The following is an 18,246-nucleotide window of genomic DNA, read 5'->3' as shown; positions in this document are numbered from 1 at the left end:
AGGATAACTCGAGAAGATCAGGCGAGAGAAAAAGACCAAGTGCGGGCCCGCGTGAAAGAGAAGTACCTGAGAATGACTGGATCCGGTTAGCGGGACAGGTGATGTCAACCCGCTCGTGCTTTACTAATAACACTCGGGAGTAATGCCTCAGGCCCTAGTCGGAGATGCTGCGCAAGTTGCCGCCTCGCCCGCCGTACCACTGCCTCGCCGAGCATCTGGCCAGATCCAATAATTCCTCCGCGTCACTTCTACCTTACTCCGCGCACCGCTTCGACACACCATGGCCGACTATTTGTATGAGCTCCTGACCCCACATCTGGCCTCAGGGGATGGATCTCCTCTGGCGCCTCAACACAACGTCACCACGACCCAATACCTCAATCGATTACCCACCCTCTCCCTCCAGGCGTTGCAAGAAACAGAACCCCAGTCGCTAGCGCAGTCCTCCCACTCCACCCTACTCTCACTGCAGGCCCTATCCAATCGTTCGCACAAAACGTTCATCGCCTCCTCTGACAGTCTATCGCACCTACGCACCTCAATTCCCCAGTTAACGCGAGACGCCCAGCAACTACGAGATGCAATCCCGAGACTCGACGAAGAAGCCGTCCAATTCGCATCCAAGTATAACCGTGCCGCGGAAAATGCAGCGCTGGAGCAACGCAAAAAGGCCATGCAGCTGGCACGCAACGTTGACCGACTCTCCGATATCTTGGAGCTACCCACTCTACTGTCGACGACGGTCTCTTCTGCCGCGGCTAGCTCGGGTGCGACGACGGGCTCATTCTCCACAACCTACTCGGCCGCATTGGACCTATACGCTCATATCAAACGACTGCAGACCCTATACCCCGATTCGCCTCTGGTCAAAGATGTCGTGCTTCAAGCCGAGGATGCCATGAAGGATATGACCACGAACCTTATCGCTGGCCTTCGGGCCCAAAATCTTCGACTCGCTGCGGCCATGAGAACGGTGGGATGGATGCGTCGAGTTGCGCCCGAATTGGAGAACCTCCGTAGCGATGGCGGGACTGGCACCGGAGAAGGTGCGCTGGGGGCCTTATTTTTGATCAGTAGATTGGCAAATCTGGTGTCTACGCTGGAGGCGTTGGATCCCTTGCGGGAGCTCGCAGATCAGGAGACGCAGCGGAGGGCGCAGAGTCTAGAGAAGAAGGACGGCACGGCCACCTCGTGGTCTGCGGGGCACCAGACCGAGAAGTTTCTGAAACGGTACGTCGAAATCTTCCGGGAGCAGAGCTTCGCGATCGTTTCACTATACAAGAACATCTTTACCCCGGACCATTCTGGGTCGGATCTCGCCGTGACGGGATTACGGGGAATTGATGCACGCACTAAGATGACGACTGCGGCTCGCCAGGATGACCCGCTGCAGTCACTCCCTTCGGCCCTTGCAACGTTTCCTATGCATCTGGTTCAGCTACTTACGGGTACATTGCGGACATATCTCCCCAACGTGCAGGACAAAAGCTCGCGGGAGAGTCTCCTTACGCAGGTCCTATACTGTGCTGCCAGTTTAGGGCGACTTGGGGGAGACTTCGGCATGATTCTGACGGAGTTGAGTGACGGAGAAGACGGAGACGAGGTCGCTTACGAATGGGAAGAGGTAACACAGAAACATCGAGCGTTGGCTGGACGCCTGGAACAGCTCACCGGAGGAGGCAATCAATCAGACGCAAGACGCTCCTCGGACAAGCGCTTGTAGAGATGGGCGAAAGAAACAAGCAAACAAAGCAAACTGAAACAAACCGAGACAAACCGAGACAAACCCAACAAAAACAGCCGCCGGATGAGGTTTCTAAAAAGGGGAGGTCAGCACACCCCCCTAAACCCAAAGGGGCGCTAGCGTCGGGCGCCGGGTGACCTCCGCCTTTCAACGTTGTCTGGACCTTCTCGCTCTCTCTCGGCCTCCCTCTCTTTCCACTGCCTTCTCTCTCCTCCCCTCTATGGGTTCCGCATTGTATGATTATATCCCCTTTGATTTCCTCTGAAACGTCTCCTTCCGTTCATAGTTGGTGCTGGCTCTCCAACATCCTTTGTTCCTCGTTCTTCGAAGCTGTGTTTTGTGTGACGTTTCTCCCTGGCGGTGATCTTCGGTCCGCTACCTTGCGGTCTCTGCCTCTTCCTTCCCCCCTCTCCTGGAGACTTCCACGAGAATGAGGACCTCCTTATAATTTGTATGGCAGAAGGACTTATATATTGAAAGAAAGCCTCGGTTGACATATACAAATTTCCCGTTTCACCTATTCCCTATGGCTGCCTCCGCTATTCCCTCTAACGGGTTGATCGACCCAAATAAACAGGCCGAATACCCTATAATACTGGGCGACAAGTTGGCAGGAAAGAAGGACGCCTCGCGTTCCAAGTTCGTTCACATACAGTACAACCACAAGTCGAAATCTGCGAACCCGCTGCAGCGATCCGTGATCAAACCCTCTCGCGTTAAAGACCAATATAACCTGACGATCACCGATGGGCTACAGAATGCCGAGCATGTATATAAAGGCAGCGTGGACCCTGAGCAGGCCGTTTCGGGACAGGAGGAGAATAACTTGATCTTGGTGTTCGATGCCGAACGAAAGGCGTTCGTCCTGGAGCCGGTCGCAGCTCAGCTCAATTTCAATCTTCGCTCGGCTCCTGCCAGGACAAGTAAACAGGTGCTTGAACTGCGTCAGCTGCGGACGTTGCAGGAGGACGAGCACGTCTCGGGAGACGACATGAGCGGAAATGACGATGGTCCGGCGGATGACAGCAACCCATATGATTTTCGTCATTTTCTTCCCAAAGACAATGCGGAAGATGACAACAAGTCGGCCTCAGACAATGCGACTCCCGAACCCTATTCCGCACCGAGTAAAGGCAATACTCCTTTGCTGATGCCGACGGCTAAGAGGCCAACTGCGAGCCCGAAACTTAAGTCCACTCCCAGCCCCAAGCTTAAGCCTACCCCGAGTCCGAAGCCGAGGCCCAAATCGTCAGCAAATCCTTTGCGCCAGACCAAACGCCCGGCCGCACCGGCCGCACCGGCGAAACCAGATAACGCAACGAGCACCCCTAAACCCAACCCAAAGCCTAAGCCTCGTGCTCCGGAGAAGGCGAAACAGCCGGACGGACTTGGGGTGGAAGTGCCAAAGACTTCACCGGCTCCAGATCTTGGAACGGGTGCGATATCGGCCCATAAAGCAATTCCATCGCCAGGGACAAATATCATCGTCGACGGAGATCTCATCATCGACATGGGATCGCCACCTCCTTCGCGCCCCCGCTTCAACATCAACCCCGCGCACTTCTCGTCGAACAATACCCCAGGGATGGATGTCGGCGATGACAACGAAGACGAAGAGGAAGAGATCGAGGATCTACGACTCCCATCTCCCGCTGGACATGGGGGGCGACCCACAGCGCCTGGAAGGATGCAGCCCGTGTCGAATGCTCCGGCGACCGAAGAAGAAGTTGAAGACGACGATGCTTTGGCCGCAGAGATGGAAGCTGCCTTTGAGGAGAGCGCCCGAGAAGAAGAAGAAGAAGAAGAAGAAGAAGAAGAAGAAGCTCGAAGCCACACTTCTCAGCAAGGGGCGTCGTCGCATCAGTACCACATCCCTAGTGATGATGAGAGTGAAGTGAGCGAGGAAGAATAAACCCATGTGTTCTCTTCTCCTCGTCACCCCGTATATCTAACTGCATCTTGTTTTTGGCCTTCGATATTTTGTTTAGGGACTATTATATCAAGTCTACATATAAGCCGGAGTTTGGAGCAAAGCGACGGACGCGATAGAGCGGGTCCTATGATATTTTGGAAACCAATGATACCACCTGTGCATCCTTGCCTTACCTGTATACAGAATTGACTTTATATTGTTTTATATGAACTGTACTGAATGCTTATTTCGTGATAATCCCAAAAGAAAGAAGGAGAAAAAGTACAGATCTAAAGCCTCATCAGGATCAGTGGATCAACTAATGCATGCATGAATAATAGACCTTTATTGTTTGTATGACTTGACTGGGGGTTCGGAAGAACCCGTTAATCCGAGAGAACGCATTCCGCCTGCGGATCATTCCCTGGTGACCGGTCAACTCCTCCGCCTCTCACTGTCGCTCCGCCGCCAGAAAAAAAAAAAAAAATTAAGTAGAGCTCTGCAAGTTTGCAGTGAATAGCTCTCCATTGCCTCTTTTTCCTGTCTTCCTTGCAGCTCCTGCCACATTGCATATTCTTCACTTCGACAACAGCGGTGGCTGGTCTATGCTCCTAAATCCTGAAGCACACAACAGTGCTATTGATTAGTCTTCATGATGCGATGAAGTGCCGGTCGCGTCATGCTTGACAAAGTCTCTTTATGTTTTATATACTAGCATTCGCAATCTCCAACAAAAGATCAATCCTCAGTCTCACTTTGACGTGAACCGCCTAGGCCAAGTGGATGATCAGTCAATCCGACTTTTTTGTGTGCGTGCATGCTTGGATCCAGCTTGTGCCCTCGCATTCAATCCTGTCTTCAGTGTTGTCAGCTTTAACGGTCCTCGTCTATCGGGAGCATATACCATTCTCCATGGCATCCTCAGCGTCGCATCCCTCGGAGAAGCGACGACCCATTCCCGCGCCCTCGAACCCCGTCCTCCTTGAGATACAATCCCAATGGCTCTTCACCGACGAGGAGCTCGCGCGGACACCCTCGCAACTCGACGGTATGAAGCTGGAGGTGGAGAACACAAGTCGCAGTAAAGGGGTCAATTTCATTACCCAGGTGGGCATCATGCTGAAGCTCCCCCAGCTTACCCTCGCGACCGCCGCCGTCTATCTCCACCGATTTTTTATGCGCTGGAGTATGGTCGACCTGCCACAGCGACCCGGAATGCACCCCTATCCGATTGCCGCCACGTCGCTGTTTCTCGCAACCAAGGTGGAGGAGAATGTCCGGCGCATGAGAGAATTAGTGGTCGCTTGCTGTCGAGTGGCACAGAAACAGCCGAACTTGGTGGTCGACGAGCAATCCAAGGAGTTCTGGAGGTGGCGCGATACCATTCTACATCATGAGGAAATGGTTTTGGAAGCGCTCTGCTTCGATTTGCAGTTGGAGCAACCGTATCGCATTCTGTACGACTTCATCTGCTTTTTCGGCGTCAACGAGAATAAGCCGCTTCGCAATGCGGCATGGGCTTTCGTCAACGACTCCATGTTCACCGTCCTCTGCCTGCAGTTCCCGGCCCGTATCATCGCCGCCGCCGCTCTCTACGCTGCCGCTCGTCATTGCGACGTGGGTTTTCCCGACGACGATTCGGACCAACCGTGGTGGGAGCAAATTGACGTGGATCTGACCCAGGTGCGTCGCGCGTGTACGAGAATGGCACAGCTCTATGAGAACAATGCCATGCAAAAACATAGCCAGTACTACCCGACCACCCCTATCATCTCAGACGAGGGTACTGAGAAGACCAGGATTCCGCGCGCTGGCAGCCCGGCAAACACTCCGCGCGAAGCAGATCCCGTCAACGGACTGAAGCGATTCAGAGAGCCCGAGGACGAAGGCAGAGGGCGTTCGGAATCCCAGAATCCTCTCGACTCGCAAGACCACCATAGCGATCGATCCCCCAAGCGACAACGCGTCGGGTCAGATGCCCCAGCGCCACCAGACAGGTCCGAGAAGACACCGATCTCCCCGTCGCAGCGCCGACGCTCGTCACAATCTCATACCAACGGCCATCTTCCTCCTCCACCTGGACAGCATCGTCATCCACATCCGTTACCCCTAGCTCCTCGACCCTACTCCCGACGAGATAGCGACAGTCGACCGGGAGGCAACCCAACACCGGGAGCCTCTGTCGATCCTATCCAGCAACGAATCGATGAGATCGTGCAACAAAACATGTCCCACGGGGCTCCCCCTCCACCAGCATCGTCATCATCTCGAGACCCTCCACGGTCAGAACGACGGTCTTCCGATCGATACCGCAACGAATGGGAACACGATGACCACCACTCGGACCGGCGCCGTCGTCCCTCAGACTCTGGGAGCAGCAGCAGCAGGAAACCACCACCACCTCCTAACGATCAGCCTCAACCAGAACAACAGCAACCTCCTCCTCCTCCGCCACCTGATCAAGTTGATCACAGTCAACCCTCACCCCCGCCTCCGCCCCCACCTTCACAAAGCAATCCTCACAATTCGGAAGATAAGGATGATGAGGGTGGAGGGAGCGAAGAAGGAGAGTTATAATAGACTCCCCTCTACCCTTCCCCTTCCCTCACCTCTTTTCATTTGACTATCAAGGTTGTTCATCCGCTTGTATCAGTTGGAATTTCCCATTTCTTCGTTTATTCTCCTGATGGTTCAAACTTGCCCCCTTTTGCTATTTTACTATCTTTTCTTTCGCCGCATCGCATATACGATATCGTTCATGTCTTCTCATATCATCATTGATCTGATCTGATTGATCCGGATCGTCTGGCCCCAACATTCGGTTTTATGTCTCTTTCAATCTCAATCATCTTTGTTTTCAAATATTAACCTGATCGCTCTTCTTTTTTTTTTTTTTTTTTTTTTTCTTTTTCTTTTCTATACTTTCTTCCTTCGCAAGTCGATCGAACGAGTTTCTTATCTTAATACATGGAGTAAAAATTCGGCGAATACATACATGGATTGAATAGATAGGAGAAAACAACAAAATTTCATCAAAACAAAACAAAACAAAATAATGAAAAATTTGCTTCTTGAATTGCACTGCCTTACTTGATTCGATCTCATTATGTACTTACTGTACTACCACTTGACCTCTGTCCTAGGGGTTTCATTGGCCCTGGCTTTGGGATACGGTGTTTTTTCTTTCTGGATGTGTTACTTTCTCTAACCGTGGAGATTACGATGATGGGTGGATCTAGTCTACGTTTGAGGGAGCATGAATGTTTGGAAAGAGATAGTATAATGAATATAATAGAATTTCAGAGAAAGAATGTAGCGTATGTAACAGCAGTGCAATGCGCTGAATTACACACCAGAAAAGAAGGTAAAATAACTAAAAATAGAAGTGACCACAACAAAGGAGTGAAAAATATGATATCAGAAGGTAAAGATAGGAACCAGAAGTTCAAGAACGGACTAGGCTCGATGTTCAATTGCCCAAATATCTGCTCAGTAACCAGCAGCCATCATTCCAGGGCCATGATCAAGCAAGCTGCTTGAGGCGACAAAGCTGAATCCGCCGAAGGGATTCTCTCCGCCCAGTCCGTCATGCCCGGCGGACATGCCCGGCTGGCTCGGTCGGCGAAGGCCGGTGATGGAATCATCGAAACCGCCGATCATGGGGCTGAGAGGCAGCTGAGTAAAGTCGACAGAGAAGTTCTCCGCGAGCGCGGGGTCCGTCACGACGGGGTTGATGGGCGGGTCGAGCTCACGCCGCTCGAGGGCCTTCCAGTCGATCTTGCGGAAGAACCGGTGGTTCTTGATGGTCTGGAGGTCCTTGGGCATGTGGTATCCGAGGCGCTTGGAGGGTTCCTTGCGAAGCAGCCGCGTGAGCAGATCTTTAGCATCCGGGCCGAGGAAGTACGGCATGGTCAGTTTCTGCTTGACGATTTTCTCCTGGAGTTTCGCATTGTTGTTGGCTCGGAAGGGGGGCGATCCTGTGAGCAGATCGAATCCCAGTGCTCCCAGAGACCACCAGTCGCAGGCCTTGCCGTATGATTTGCCTAGCACAACCTCTGGCGCCATGTACTCGATGGTGCCCAAGGATGAGTTGCAGCGGTCGTCGTCGTCGACGGCAATTTTGCTGAGACCAAAGTCTGTCAGCACGAGGTGGCCGCGTCGGTCTAGGAGGCAATTCTCCGGCTTGAGGTCACGGTAGATCACTCCGACGGTCTGGTGGAGGTGCTCAAGAGCGAGAACCATCTGCGCCATGTAAAAGGCAGCCGCATCCTCGTCGAACATCCTTTCCATCGCCAAGTGCGTGAATAGCTCCCCGCCCTCGGCATACTCCAGAATCAGATACAGCATCTCGTGATCCTGGAATGCGTAGAAGAGCTTGACGACGAACGGGTGGCGATTCACGCTCTCTAATATCGTACGCTCCGTCTTTGTCTGCTCCACAAGTTTCTTGTGAACGGTGATGGAGGCCTTTCGAAACTGTTTCTGCGCATAGAGCTTGCCCGTGAGCACATGACGCACCAGCAAGACAGTTCCGAATGAGCCTTTGCCCAGGCAGAGCAGTGGTTCGAAGTCATCGGTAGTCATCTTGCGGCATAGCTGAGAGCGTACATCCTGAACATTTGAGGGATCCTGAAAGCTCTCTTCTGCCGCAGCATCGGCGCTCACATAATCATGATCCAGAGGCACTTCGTAACTGGTGAGGACCTCGGTCTGATCGCTGTCCGAGCAAACACTGGCGTTGCTTGCGGTCCCGGAGCAGATGTCACTAGGAGCTCCATTTTGGCGACGATCGCCCGAGATATCGAGAGAATCAAGCTGAAGTTTTAATGCACTCACCCCGCCATTGTTGCCATTGCTCGTAGGCACGGGGTGTCGCTTCGAGCTAGGAGCTCTGGAGCTCGAAGCCGAGAAATCCGAGTCTTCATCGCCGGATCCCCTGGGAGTGAATCCGCGCACGGTGGAAATGGCGGAGGTTGCTTCGATGCCCTGTTGTTTCTTCTTCTTCTTGCGCCGGTCCGATTTTCCGGCCAACGGGATCGCACTAAACTTCGGCGCTGGGAATGGATTGATCGCGCCAAGCTCCTTCGTCGCCTTGCGCTCAGGGCTGCATTCACTCATGCGAAAGTTGGTGTCTCGAACGGCGTTCATCTTGGTCTCTGCACGGGGTGGGGACATGTCCGCCTGCGGAGTGAATACGTCGCTCACCGAGAGATCGTCTTGCATTCTAGTCGACGAATCCATTGTTGTCTTTCTCTCTTTCGCTTTCTCTTTCTAGATAATATTGTTGGTATATGGTTTATCCCTTTGCCTTAGCTCTTATCCTGTCGTGATCCGGAGGACTATGCGGAAATTGTCGGAGCGAAAACAGCGGCAGCAACGTTCAATCGAGTTAGGAGGCGCCAACGAGCACGATTCATAAAGTCACGAATGATTACACCAACTCAGCCATAAATGGTGGAGAAGAAGCCTGGTAGGCTTATCCAACAGTACCTAGATCAAGTAGAAGTGTGAGAATGCGATCCGGCCTTTTTACGCACATAAGTGGGGTACTTTTTCAACCCGAGGAAGAAAACCAACAAGTAAGGGGCGCAGAACAATTAAACTCACGTACCTATACAGGACAAAAAAAAGGGCGAATTGGAGAGAACTCCTGGAAGTTAAGTCTCCCTCACACACACACTTGCCCGAAGGCGAATCTAGTTGTCGGACACTGAATCTCTCAGGTCAGGAGCAATTTACCGTCCGCCCTTATTCAGGACGGACCATGAACCCCTAGCCAGATCACCCCGTTGAGGGAGGGTCCCAACGGCTGAGTATATGCAACCGAGGAGCCAGCCAGCGCGGAAGGTCCGCGAGTGATAGCAAGTGTCGAGTCGGTATTCACGATCCGGGGGAATGCGGAGGAGTCGGCAAGGCAGCCAACGGAGTTAACGTAAGCGGACGATGAGGGCGTGGGCGCAGACAGGCACATAGAGAAACGGCCGGACAGGAGTTCAAGATGGAATTCAGACAAACTGGGGAACCCAGAGAAGAAAGTGGTGAAGGGTGATTCGGAGTGATATTCCCGATCAAACGGTGGGGGAGGGAAGAGGAAGAGGAAGAAAGCAGGACGAGAAACAAAAAGTTGGAGGTTCAGCTGGATCCAGCCTCGCCTGCGCCAATCAGGGGGGGCCGATGCTAAGCGTGTGCGCTAGGCCCGATTAGGCGCGGGCATCACGCGCTGAGGTCATCGAGTTGTATACAAATTACAAACATCTTTAATGAAGTATCCATGTGCAGCCTACGAGTATTTTACACTTTATTCCTCCAGCAATGGCAGAACGCAGTCAGCAACTAACACACTCAATTAGTCACTCCCGAACCACGATCATGCTCTTCCGCCGTCGACTTCAGCCCTCTCGAAGAACGCCTGAGACCGCGTAATCTCCACGCCTGACCTCTCCACGAAGGCAAGAGCGCTAGGTTTCTCGACCCTCACAGTCACGCGCTTGTTTAAGAACTCTACCGTCACAACGCGCGCCACGAAGGTCGCCAACGCCTCGACAGTCTGGAACGACGTGGCCTCGACTCGCTAAGAGAGGAGACAGTATTAGCCATATTACGCATTAGCACTTCGGGGAAGATCACCCACCTCTGCAACAACCCTCGTCATCGCCTGATAAGTGTCCACCACTGTCGAGCCCCAGGGCAGTTGACCGGGACCCTTGAACTCTAAGGAGATGATCACCGCCTGCTTCTCCACCCTCTCGTGGGAGTTGACTCCCAGGATGCAGTAGCATCGAATCCCGTCAATTCGGAACTCCTCTTCGAGGACTACCGGACATCTTTCGGACTCGTCGGCCTCGCCGGAAGGCCCTTCACCTGCCTGCTTATATCCCCACACGGTGACGCTACGGTATTTCAGACCTTCGTCAGCCCGGAGCAATGCCTTAGGCAGATGCAACCAGACTTCACACTCGCCATACACACTCTCGATGGGCGAGCCCGGCGGACGCGGGGGGCTGAAGTTGAAGTTCGCGGAGCCAGATTGATCTCCTGAGCCGCTGCCTCTTCGGACGGCTTGGTGCAGGTGGGACATCCGTCGCACACCGGCAGCCGTTTCGTCCAAAAGTCCCAGGCCGCAGCTGGCGACGATGCCGGCCGTCAGACGTACGTCCTGCCCGAGTTCTTTCCGCAGCATCTCCTCGCGTCGACTGCCCTCCACGCTGATCATGCGCTGTCCCGGAGCTTCTCCCCGTTGTCCCATATGACGGATGTCCTCCTCGAGGCGACGGTAAAGTTTTCCGTAGTCGAGAGAGAGGGAGACATCGTCAGCGATGGCGGCTGCGACGGCGGATGAGTACGATAATTTCAGCGACGCGGTGCAGGGCTGGGCTTTTTCGGGACGGTGCCAGGGGTCTGGGGCTGATGGTAGTGGAAGCTGGATATTGCGGAGTTTCACACTATCTAGAACGGGTGGATGCGAGGGAATATGCATGTTGACTCGTTGTTGCGCCATGATGAGCGTGATCGAAATCTGGAGTTCGTGGGCACCCACACGGCCAGTCTGACGTCAATAGAGCTAGATGGAGAAGTCAATGCTGACAGGACCGGTAGTAGCTAGCAGCTTGGATGGCCCAGTGTCGACCTCACGGTGTTTGAAAGTAAATGGCGAGAGGAAAGCCTGCACACATAGGCCAACCAGCTGAGATACGAGTTGAGTCGAGTCGGGACGTTTTTGTGCGGGGCAGCTGGAAGGTCGATGGTCGGTGGGGTTATTAATCCTTTAGCGCGGGTAGCAAACCGTAGATTCGTCGCGCTTTGTATGACGCCGGTCCCAAAGGCTAACGGTCTTCGATCATGGTTTACGTCGTCGTTCCCTACGAATTCGGCTCTTGAACAAGGATTACGACAAGTCGCTCGTTACATGGCTCTCGAGTCCTATCGCGATGACATCCCTGCCCATTAACGCTTTCAGTTACATCGCACATGGTTCTCCAGGCAGGCCAAGATGGGCAAACGCAAAATTGACATTTCGTGGTTAACTGTACATAAAATCCTCATAAACGGTCAAATATCGTCAGGGAATAAATTATTGCTGAGAGGGTCGGTGGGTCTGATTGTCCGTAAATCAAGTTCAAACTAACCAGGGAAGTCGAAACAACTGGCAGTGTTAATCTGTCTTTCCTTACACCTGTCCCGTTATGTCGCGAGTATTATTCCTGGAAGCAGCCCCAGGCAAGTGGCAGTTTGTGTTCGTTTATCATGTCGAATAGAACAGAAGCTTTTCCGCAGCGGGTGCATGGCAGTTCGCATCTGTAGCCCAGACAATGTAGTCGAGTTTACGCTCCATGATCCGGTGAGCGAGCAAAGCCCAGATATCAACAGCAAAAAGGGCAAATAATCAGCAAGAAAAAAACGACAAAAATAAGAAGCATAGAGGGGGGTATCCGCCATGCACATTGAGCAGCTTAAATCACACGAAAAGAAGTCAATTACCAGTACCCACGACGGTCGTACGGAACGTATTCACCCCGTGGAGGGCTCCGAGGGCGTCCATAAGGCCTAGGCGGGATGTACGGATCCTCGTAGCGAGGCGGAGGTGGCGGCCGCACATCATAAGGATCGTCATAAGGGCGACGCGGAGCAGGATAGTCTTCAATCCGAGGGCGAGGGGGAGTGCGACGACCGTAGCCATCCCGATCATAGTAATCCCGACGCATCGGAATGGGAGAACGTTCACGGTAATGAGCACGGGGGCTGTAACCACGAGGAGGGGCCGGGAATCTCCGGTCGTATTCATCCACAGGGGGGTAGCTCCGACGAGGAGATCGAGACCGGTAGGGATCGCGGAAAGTACGATCATCAAAGGACTGGATCTGTGGCTGAATGAGGATTGGTCCGGATTGAGGCGTGGGTAAAGTCCCTTACATCTGCGACGCAGCTCACTCTCGAGCCCTTGAAGTCACGTCCATCGAGTTTGTCGATAGCAGTCTTGAGATCATTCGCAGTTTCAAATTCAACAAACCTTGGAATTGGTGTTAATAGGCCAGTCATGTCGTCCAAGGGGGAAGGTATGTGAACGGAACCCACCCTCTACCCAGTTCACGGCCAGTTTCCGAATATACAACGTCAAGACCAGATTGACGCGCAAAGTCTTTGAGATCCTAAATAATTCCGGGGTGTGAGTCCATTTCCAGGTAAATTTTGAGATCCGGCAGTGTCAGGTGGAGGTGCAGCAGCTAAGCAATAACAAATAGAGATTACAGTCGGAGGGAAGACCGCAGTGCCAATCTAAAGGCAGACGAAAAGGCCGCAGAGGGTCCGTTTCCATGTCGGCCGCAAGATCTATTGGTTTTCGTCCAGAGGGTGGTCATCCAACATCCGGGAGTCGCAAGACGTCAACTGTCCCGCGGTTTGCAGGCTGTCCGTGCGGATCGGGGCTGATATTAATCGCTCTTCCGCCAGATGGATCCCGGGAAGCTGGGCAAACCGATCCACTATAAAGTGGTCGTGCTGTATCTCTTCCCAAGAGACTTGAACGGATGACAAAAAACACAAGTGACAGAAAGAGAGGGTGCACAGAATGAGAGAGGGCATTGGTTAAACACTGATCGGCCAGGCTGGGTGGGGTCCGGAAAATCCTAAGGAAAATAGACGTGGGCTGCTAACCTGCCAACTTGTTTCCGGGAGTCCAGAAACCATCATGCGAAAGATCGTGCGCCGGGGGCGAGGCATGCTCGGGCGGTCCGTTGGGCCAGGGAAGTTCTCCTTACGGCGCGGACCACGTGCAAATTGCACCGTGAGCCGTTCACCTTTAAAGTCACTACCATCTAAATCATTGTAGTCAGTATGGGTGAGTCCAAATCGGGTTGAACAGACTACATACGGAACGCTGGATGAGAAAGCGGTTAGCAGGCGTTTTCCGACATTACGACGGCCAAAGAACATACCCGGAACAACATCGCGAGCATCCATCGCATCTTCGTATTCGATGAAACCGAAGCCATTCATCAGCTTGATCTCTGTGATCTTTCCAGAGCCATGAGTACTGAAATGTTCCTCGATATCTGATTTGGTCACTGGATAAGCCCATGGCGCCGCTCACGGCGCCGCGAGAAATGTTAGCTCATTGCAATATAAAAGAATACTAAGTAGTCCAGGAAATTGGTTATAGTCAGGTTGTCAACGGATCAGCGGCGGTTAGAACGGGCCTCCGAGGGAGAAGCCGCCGAACCAGAACAAGGGAAATCCTTTCTTAGACGGAGAGACCCCGGGAAGCACAGCCAGGAATAACAACAGGTGCAGCAGAGTCTTCGCGTCGCAGTCGCGGTCAACCGAGCAGCATAGGAATCCAATCGGAGCATCCTGTCTCTGGGGCGCAAATTGACTGGACAGGTAGAGAGAAACCGGTCGGAGAAGAGAGATGGATAAATGCCTGCATACCGTTGCGGGGAAGATTCCCGAGATAGAGTCGCGTGGATGAAACTTCAGTCATGGCGGACAAAAAGCAAAACCGGCGGCGCTATATTCAAAAATCACCGGAAGAGAATGGAGATCCAATAGCCGACGGAATCGCTAGATGGCTAGATGGCTAGATGGCTAGATGGCTAGATATTTCTGGCCCCTGGGATTTGTGGTGGCCAAGTTGAGAAAAAGAAAAGAAAATGGTCCGATCAAGAGAGAAGGCCTGGGATCAAGGATTCACGATAGCGAAGGGTCCTTTCTGGGATAAACAGCACCGGTGGCTCTTTTGTTTATTCCTGGTTTCCCCGAACCGGAGATGGTCCAGAAGTTTTGCTGGTGGGCCTGACTAGAAGGAGGGGGCGTTTGGCACGCTTAGCTGGGGTGTAGCAGTTCCGTGGTAATTCCGTCTGCAAAGGCAGCGGAGGAGAGGTTTGAATACAGACCGAAAGATAGGCGAAGGAAAAGGGTAGGGGATAGGGGATGAGACCGAGGAAGAAGAGAAAGGAGGAGAGAGAAAGAGAAGAGAGGCGAAGGAGATGTGGTGACTGGACTTGGTGTGTGTTGACCGCCAGGCAAAATGAAAAAAGAAAAAGAAAGAGAAAAAAAAAGGCCCGTGACCTGTCTTGTTCAAGGATGGAAGAAGCAAAGCAGCTCCAGGCCAGACTAGACTCTACTCCGCTAGGAACTGGAACTGGGAACTGCTCCGGTCGAGATACTCCGCGTAACCAAACAACTTTGCGTTACGGTCCGCCTCACTTTTTCTCTGGGCGGATCCACGTGGCCCCGCCCGTAACCACCAGGCGTTCTACTTCCCCCAGCCTTGTTCTTGTCTTCTTGATCTTCTCTGACCCTACAGACTACTCCGTACTCCTAGAGTCCTAGGACTCTCGGTGCGACACATTCTCGGTGGCGAATTCTGACAGGTGACGGAGGGGTGCCTGTCACGTGGAGTCACCTGCCCCCCTTGCCGGAGATCCATTCTTGACTCTGTCCAGAGCCCTCTTTGACTCTTGATCCTTCTTTCATCCTCGCCTCTCATGGATTCTATTCAACTGGAATAGACCATGTTGGCTTCTATGCAATCCAATAGAAGCCCGATACTAACCACCGTCAACTAACGATGGCTGATAAACAGGTACAATACCTTGTTGTCAACCTTGTTGTCAACCTTGTTATCATCTATGATTTCCACTCAACCAGCGAACTCTATCTAGGGTCGCTTCCGTTGACTTTCGGTTGCATCCGAATGCTTCAAGCACTAGTTGCGTCGTCACCGTTACGGGGGTCCTCCTTCCTTACGGATTCAATCTACCCATGTATAGAAACTGCAAGCATGGTTTCCATCGAAGTTGAACCCACCAAGTAGACTGGTGTGCTATTGAACATGCACTGGTTACCAACCGCCGTTCTACTTCCGCCAGGATATGGAGTCATACTTACATCGGTCAACCGCTTTTTTGACGTAGAAATTACGCCTTCCAAAAATTTTTGGCCTTTCCCCTCTCTACCCTCCTTCCCACATCTCCAGATTCTTCCAGCCGTAATCCTTCGCCATCATGGCATCCATGCCTTTAGCTGGACAGGCTCTCATTTCTGATCATCAGCAGATGATGAAAGTCATCTTGGGTCCTTGTCTTTTCCTCTTCAGAGGTGACATGCGATGCCCCTGTGTTTCCGGCTCTCTAATGATCCAGGCCCACTCCTTTTCCACTGGAGGAATATGCGATGACTGTGGCCACCTTCTCTCCCGGCATCGAGACTATGGTGCTAACCCTCAAGGCCATGGAGTAAAGGAGCATGAACTAACTATCAGCAGCCCCATCTCTGTCGAAAGTTCCGTCCACTTTGCACCAGGATATCTCGCCTCGTTCCGACACGGTCAGGAAGCTTGCCGCATTGCTAGACAAAAACCGAGTGGTACATGTTAGAGGACCCCCGTCGTCAGGCAAGACAACGCTTGCGCATCTTCTTGAGCTCTATTACACTGAAAAGGGGCAGTCAGTGAAAGTCATAACAGGCTGGAACCAAGGTGCTGATCGTGTCACCCAACAACACCAAGATCAGCAGGAGGAGACCAATCGCTTTTATATCGAGAACCGTCTGCACACTAAAACTGTGTTCATTATTGATGAGGCCCAAGAATCATTTGCAGATCATTCACTGTGGCTGGGTCCAATCAAAGGCCAAAGTGGCGCATCTGGCGGTGCCAGAATCTGTATATTCTCTTCCTATGGAAGCCCTACAGGCGGATTGCCCGGCTATCCTGATGCACAAGCTTCCCTGTATCTGGAACCGTCACAGCGTGTATCCATCACCGAGCAATCAGACCCGGAATCTTCGGGCATCTGCCTTTTCTACACCGAAGAGGAGTGTGAAGACGCAGTCAATAGGCTTTGCTCCCGTCCGGACATGGCCTTGGACATGGATCCATCCGCGCGCGAATACTTGTATTCCATGACAAAGGGCCACCCCGGCGCCGTCGAAGCAATAGTCTCACACGTCTTAAAGGTATGTATTAGCACGAAAAAGGATGAGAACATTTATTGACACGAGGGTTTATAGAACTACACATCAGAGGACGGTACGGTCCGAACCGTGACAAAGGAACTCTTTAGTAGATCATTCGTCGATGAATCTCGCGTGTTCAGAAGCCTCCGGCATTTCGCAGTGTTCAGGTCATTTCCCTTGGCAAAAAACCTCACAGCGTCTGCTGTCAACGTACTCCGCAGGGTGTTAGAGAATGGCAGCGTACCGTGCAACCTTCAAGATGAAGGACTCCGACTCTGCTACGAGAAAGGCTGGTTGCACTCAGACCTTACCAGGACTTCAGCCGCAGGGGACCCCAACACCATCTGTTTCCTCCCTACCAGACTACACATGAAGTAATATTGCACCGATATGCCATGTCATTACAACACAAAATAACTAGTCTGTTAACCTGTTAACCAAACAGATTCGTTGAGTACATGTTGCACGCATTGCAACTAAAACCCTTCCCATTCGACCGGTTCCCCTGTCTAGCTACCCTTTGTGAAGCCATCCTCAAATGCTTCTCGCGGACCCGTCTCCTTTCCGACCCCGTCACCTCGCATCTCCCTAACAAGTTCGTCCGCCCACCCGAAACCCCCTTCCAGGACGAATGGTATCGTTGTTTCGCCTCCCTCGTCGGCCACGGAGTGGGCATTTCAAGCAAGTGGTCCTGTACCGGCAACGAACGGGTCGACTTCCGCATCATCGGGCCGGCATGGGGCGTCGAGCTGCTTCGCGACGGTGATCAGATCCACAGCGTGTGCGCTCGGTTCCAGCAGCACGGTCTCTATCACCCATTGATCGAGAATGGGCAGATGACCGACTGGCTTATTTTAGACTGCAGGCAGTCTGCTCCCCAGAAGTATCGTATGTCGAACTCCCTCCTCCTTTTTACATACGTCCATGGAAGCGGGTCTTTGAACATCAGTGCTAATGTTTTCCTTTCCGTTAGATGTACCCGGTACGAAGCTCTGGCGAGTCGTATTTAAGAACGACTATACTTCGGCATATGTTCTAGACTCGGATAATGCAGTGGTCGTGCCGGAATTTGACCTGCTAGATTAAGTATTCACCAGGTTTAACAAATTGGCTTTTTGAAAACGAAGTGAGTGCTAAATTGATTTCAATAATAACAATCAAAGCATGTTGATTAGTTTGGTTAAGAATGGCTTGGTTTATCATCCTTACTCCCTCCCCGATTATTGGGGTTTTGTGTTCGGTCTACATCCATCAATCAATTCGATAACTACATAGATTGGAATTCTGAAACAATTCATACGATATCTTTCTTGATTTTCAATCTCCCACGCATTTAGAACCCCCTCGCCAGTCGTCACTACCTCTGTCCAAGGATAGATTCCTATAAAACATATGATATGACATGATTAAACTTTTCTCTTCGTTGAGGTCGAGAAAGTTAGATATTCAATGCAATTAACTCAAATAGATATCTATATACAGATCGCAAGAAAGACCCATCCCAAAGACCGAATCGACCGGCTTTTGCTTTTCTGGTTTCCTTTTTATACAGGACATAGGAGTAGACAACGACGGACTAGGTATGGAAGGTCAAGTAGGTGGGGTAAATATGGTATGTGGGTTATGACGATAGAAC

General features: G+C 52.2%; 7 protein-coding genes across 7 annotated transcripts; 4 read left to right on the top strand and 3 right to left on the bottom strand.

Moving 5' to 3' along the window:
* Positions 1-280: 280 nt before the first annotated feature.
* On the top strand, positions 281-1,723 carry KD926_001058 (Dor1-like family protein; the record flags this gene model as incomplete). Its single annotated transcript, XM_053096615.1, has 1 exon — positions 281-1,723. One exon carries the CDS (start codon positions 281-283, stop codon positions 1,721-1,723), a length of 1,443 nt encoding a protein of 480 aa, XP_052959438.1.
* Positions 1,724-2,270: 547 nt separating this feature from the next.
* On the top strand, positions 2,271-3,656 carry KD926_001057 (uncharacterized protein; the record flags this gene model as incomplete). The annotated part of the gene is made up of 1 exon (XM_053096614.1): positions 2,271-3,656. The coding sequence occupies one exon, from the start codon at positions 2,271-2,273 to the stop codon at positions 3,654-3,656; it is 1,386 nt and encodes a 461-aa protein (XP_052959437.1).
* A 912-nt stretch (positions 3,657-4,568) lies between these two features.
* On the top strand, positions 4,569-6,233 carry KD926_001056 (putative cyclin; the record flags this gene model as incomplete). Its single annotated transcript, XM_053096613.1, has 1 exon — positions 4,569-6,233. The coding sequence occupies one exon, from the start codon at positions 4,569-4,571 to the stop codon at positions 6,231-6,233; it is 1,665 nt and encodes a 554-aa protein (XP_052959436.1).
* A 912-nt stretch (positions 6,234-7,145) lies between these two features.
* On the bottom strand, positions 7,146-8,897 carry KD926_001055 (AGC family serine/threonine-protein kinase; the record flags this gene model as incomplete). The annotated part of the gene is made up of 1 exon (XM_053096612.1): positions 7,146-8,897. One exon carries the CDS (start codon positions 8,895-8,897, stop codon positions 7,146-7,148), a length of 1,752 nt encoding a protein of 583 aa, XP_052959435.1.
* Positions 8,898-9,408: 511 nt separating this feature from the next.
* KD926_001054 (dihydroneopterin aldolase) lies at positions 9,409-11,154 on the bottom strand (the record flags this gene model as incomplete). The annotated part of the gene is made up of 3 exons (XM_053096611.1): positions 9,409-9,808; positions 10,094-10,227; positions 10,288-11,154. 3 exons carry the CDS (start codon positions 11,152-11,154, stop codon positions 9,409-9,411), a joined length of 1,401 nt encoding a protein of 466 aa, XP_052959434.1.
* A 976-nt stretch (positions 11,155-12,130) lies between these two features.
* KD926_001053 (putative pre-RNA splicing factor Srp2) lies at positions 12,131-13,649 on the bottom strand (the record flags this gene model as incomplete). The annotated part of the gene is made up of 6 exons (XM_053096610.1): positions 12,131-12,514; positions 12,567-12,663; positions 12,729-12,802; positions 13,308-13,468; positions 13,525-13,530; positions 13,589-13,649. The coding sequence occupies 6 exons, from the start codon at positions 13,647-13,649 to the stop codon at positions 12,131-12,133; spliced, it is 783 nt and encodes a 260-aa protein (XP_052959433.1).
* A 2,009-nt stretch (positions 13,650-15,658) lies between these two features.
* KD926_001052 (ATP-binding protein) lies at positions 15,659-17,696 on the top strand (the record flags this gene model as incomplete). The annotated part of the gene is made up of 5 exons (XM_053096609.1): positions 15,659-15,752; positions 15,919-16,610; positions 16,665-16,771; positions 17,056-17,498; positions 17,584-17,696. The coding sequence occupies 5 exons, from the start codon at positions 15,659-15,661 to the stop codon at positions 17,694-17,696; spliced, it is 1,449 nt and encodes a 482-aa protein (XP_052959432.1).
* Between the last annotated feature and the right edge of the window lie 550 nt (positions 17,697-18,246).

The sequence above is a fragment of the Aspergillus affinis genome (genome assembly GCF_023601865.1).
Source record: "Aspergillus affinis strain CMG 70 chromosome Unknown NODE_11_length_483380_cov_85_280398, whole genome shotgun sequence".
Taxonomy (NCBI): domain Eukaryota; kingdom Fungi; phylum Ascomycota; class Eurotiomycetes; order Eurotiales; family Aspergillaceae; genus Aspergillus; species Aspergillus affinis.
This window is presented reverse-complemented; position numbering and strand designations above follow the sequence as displayed.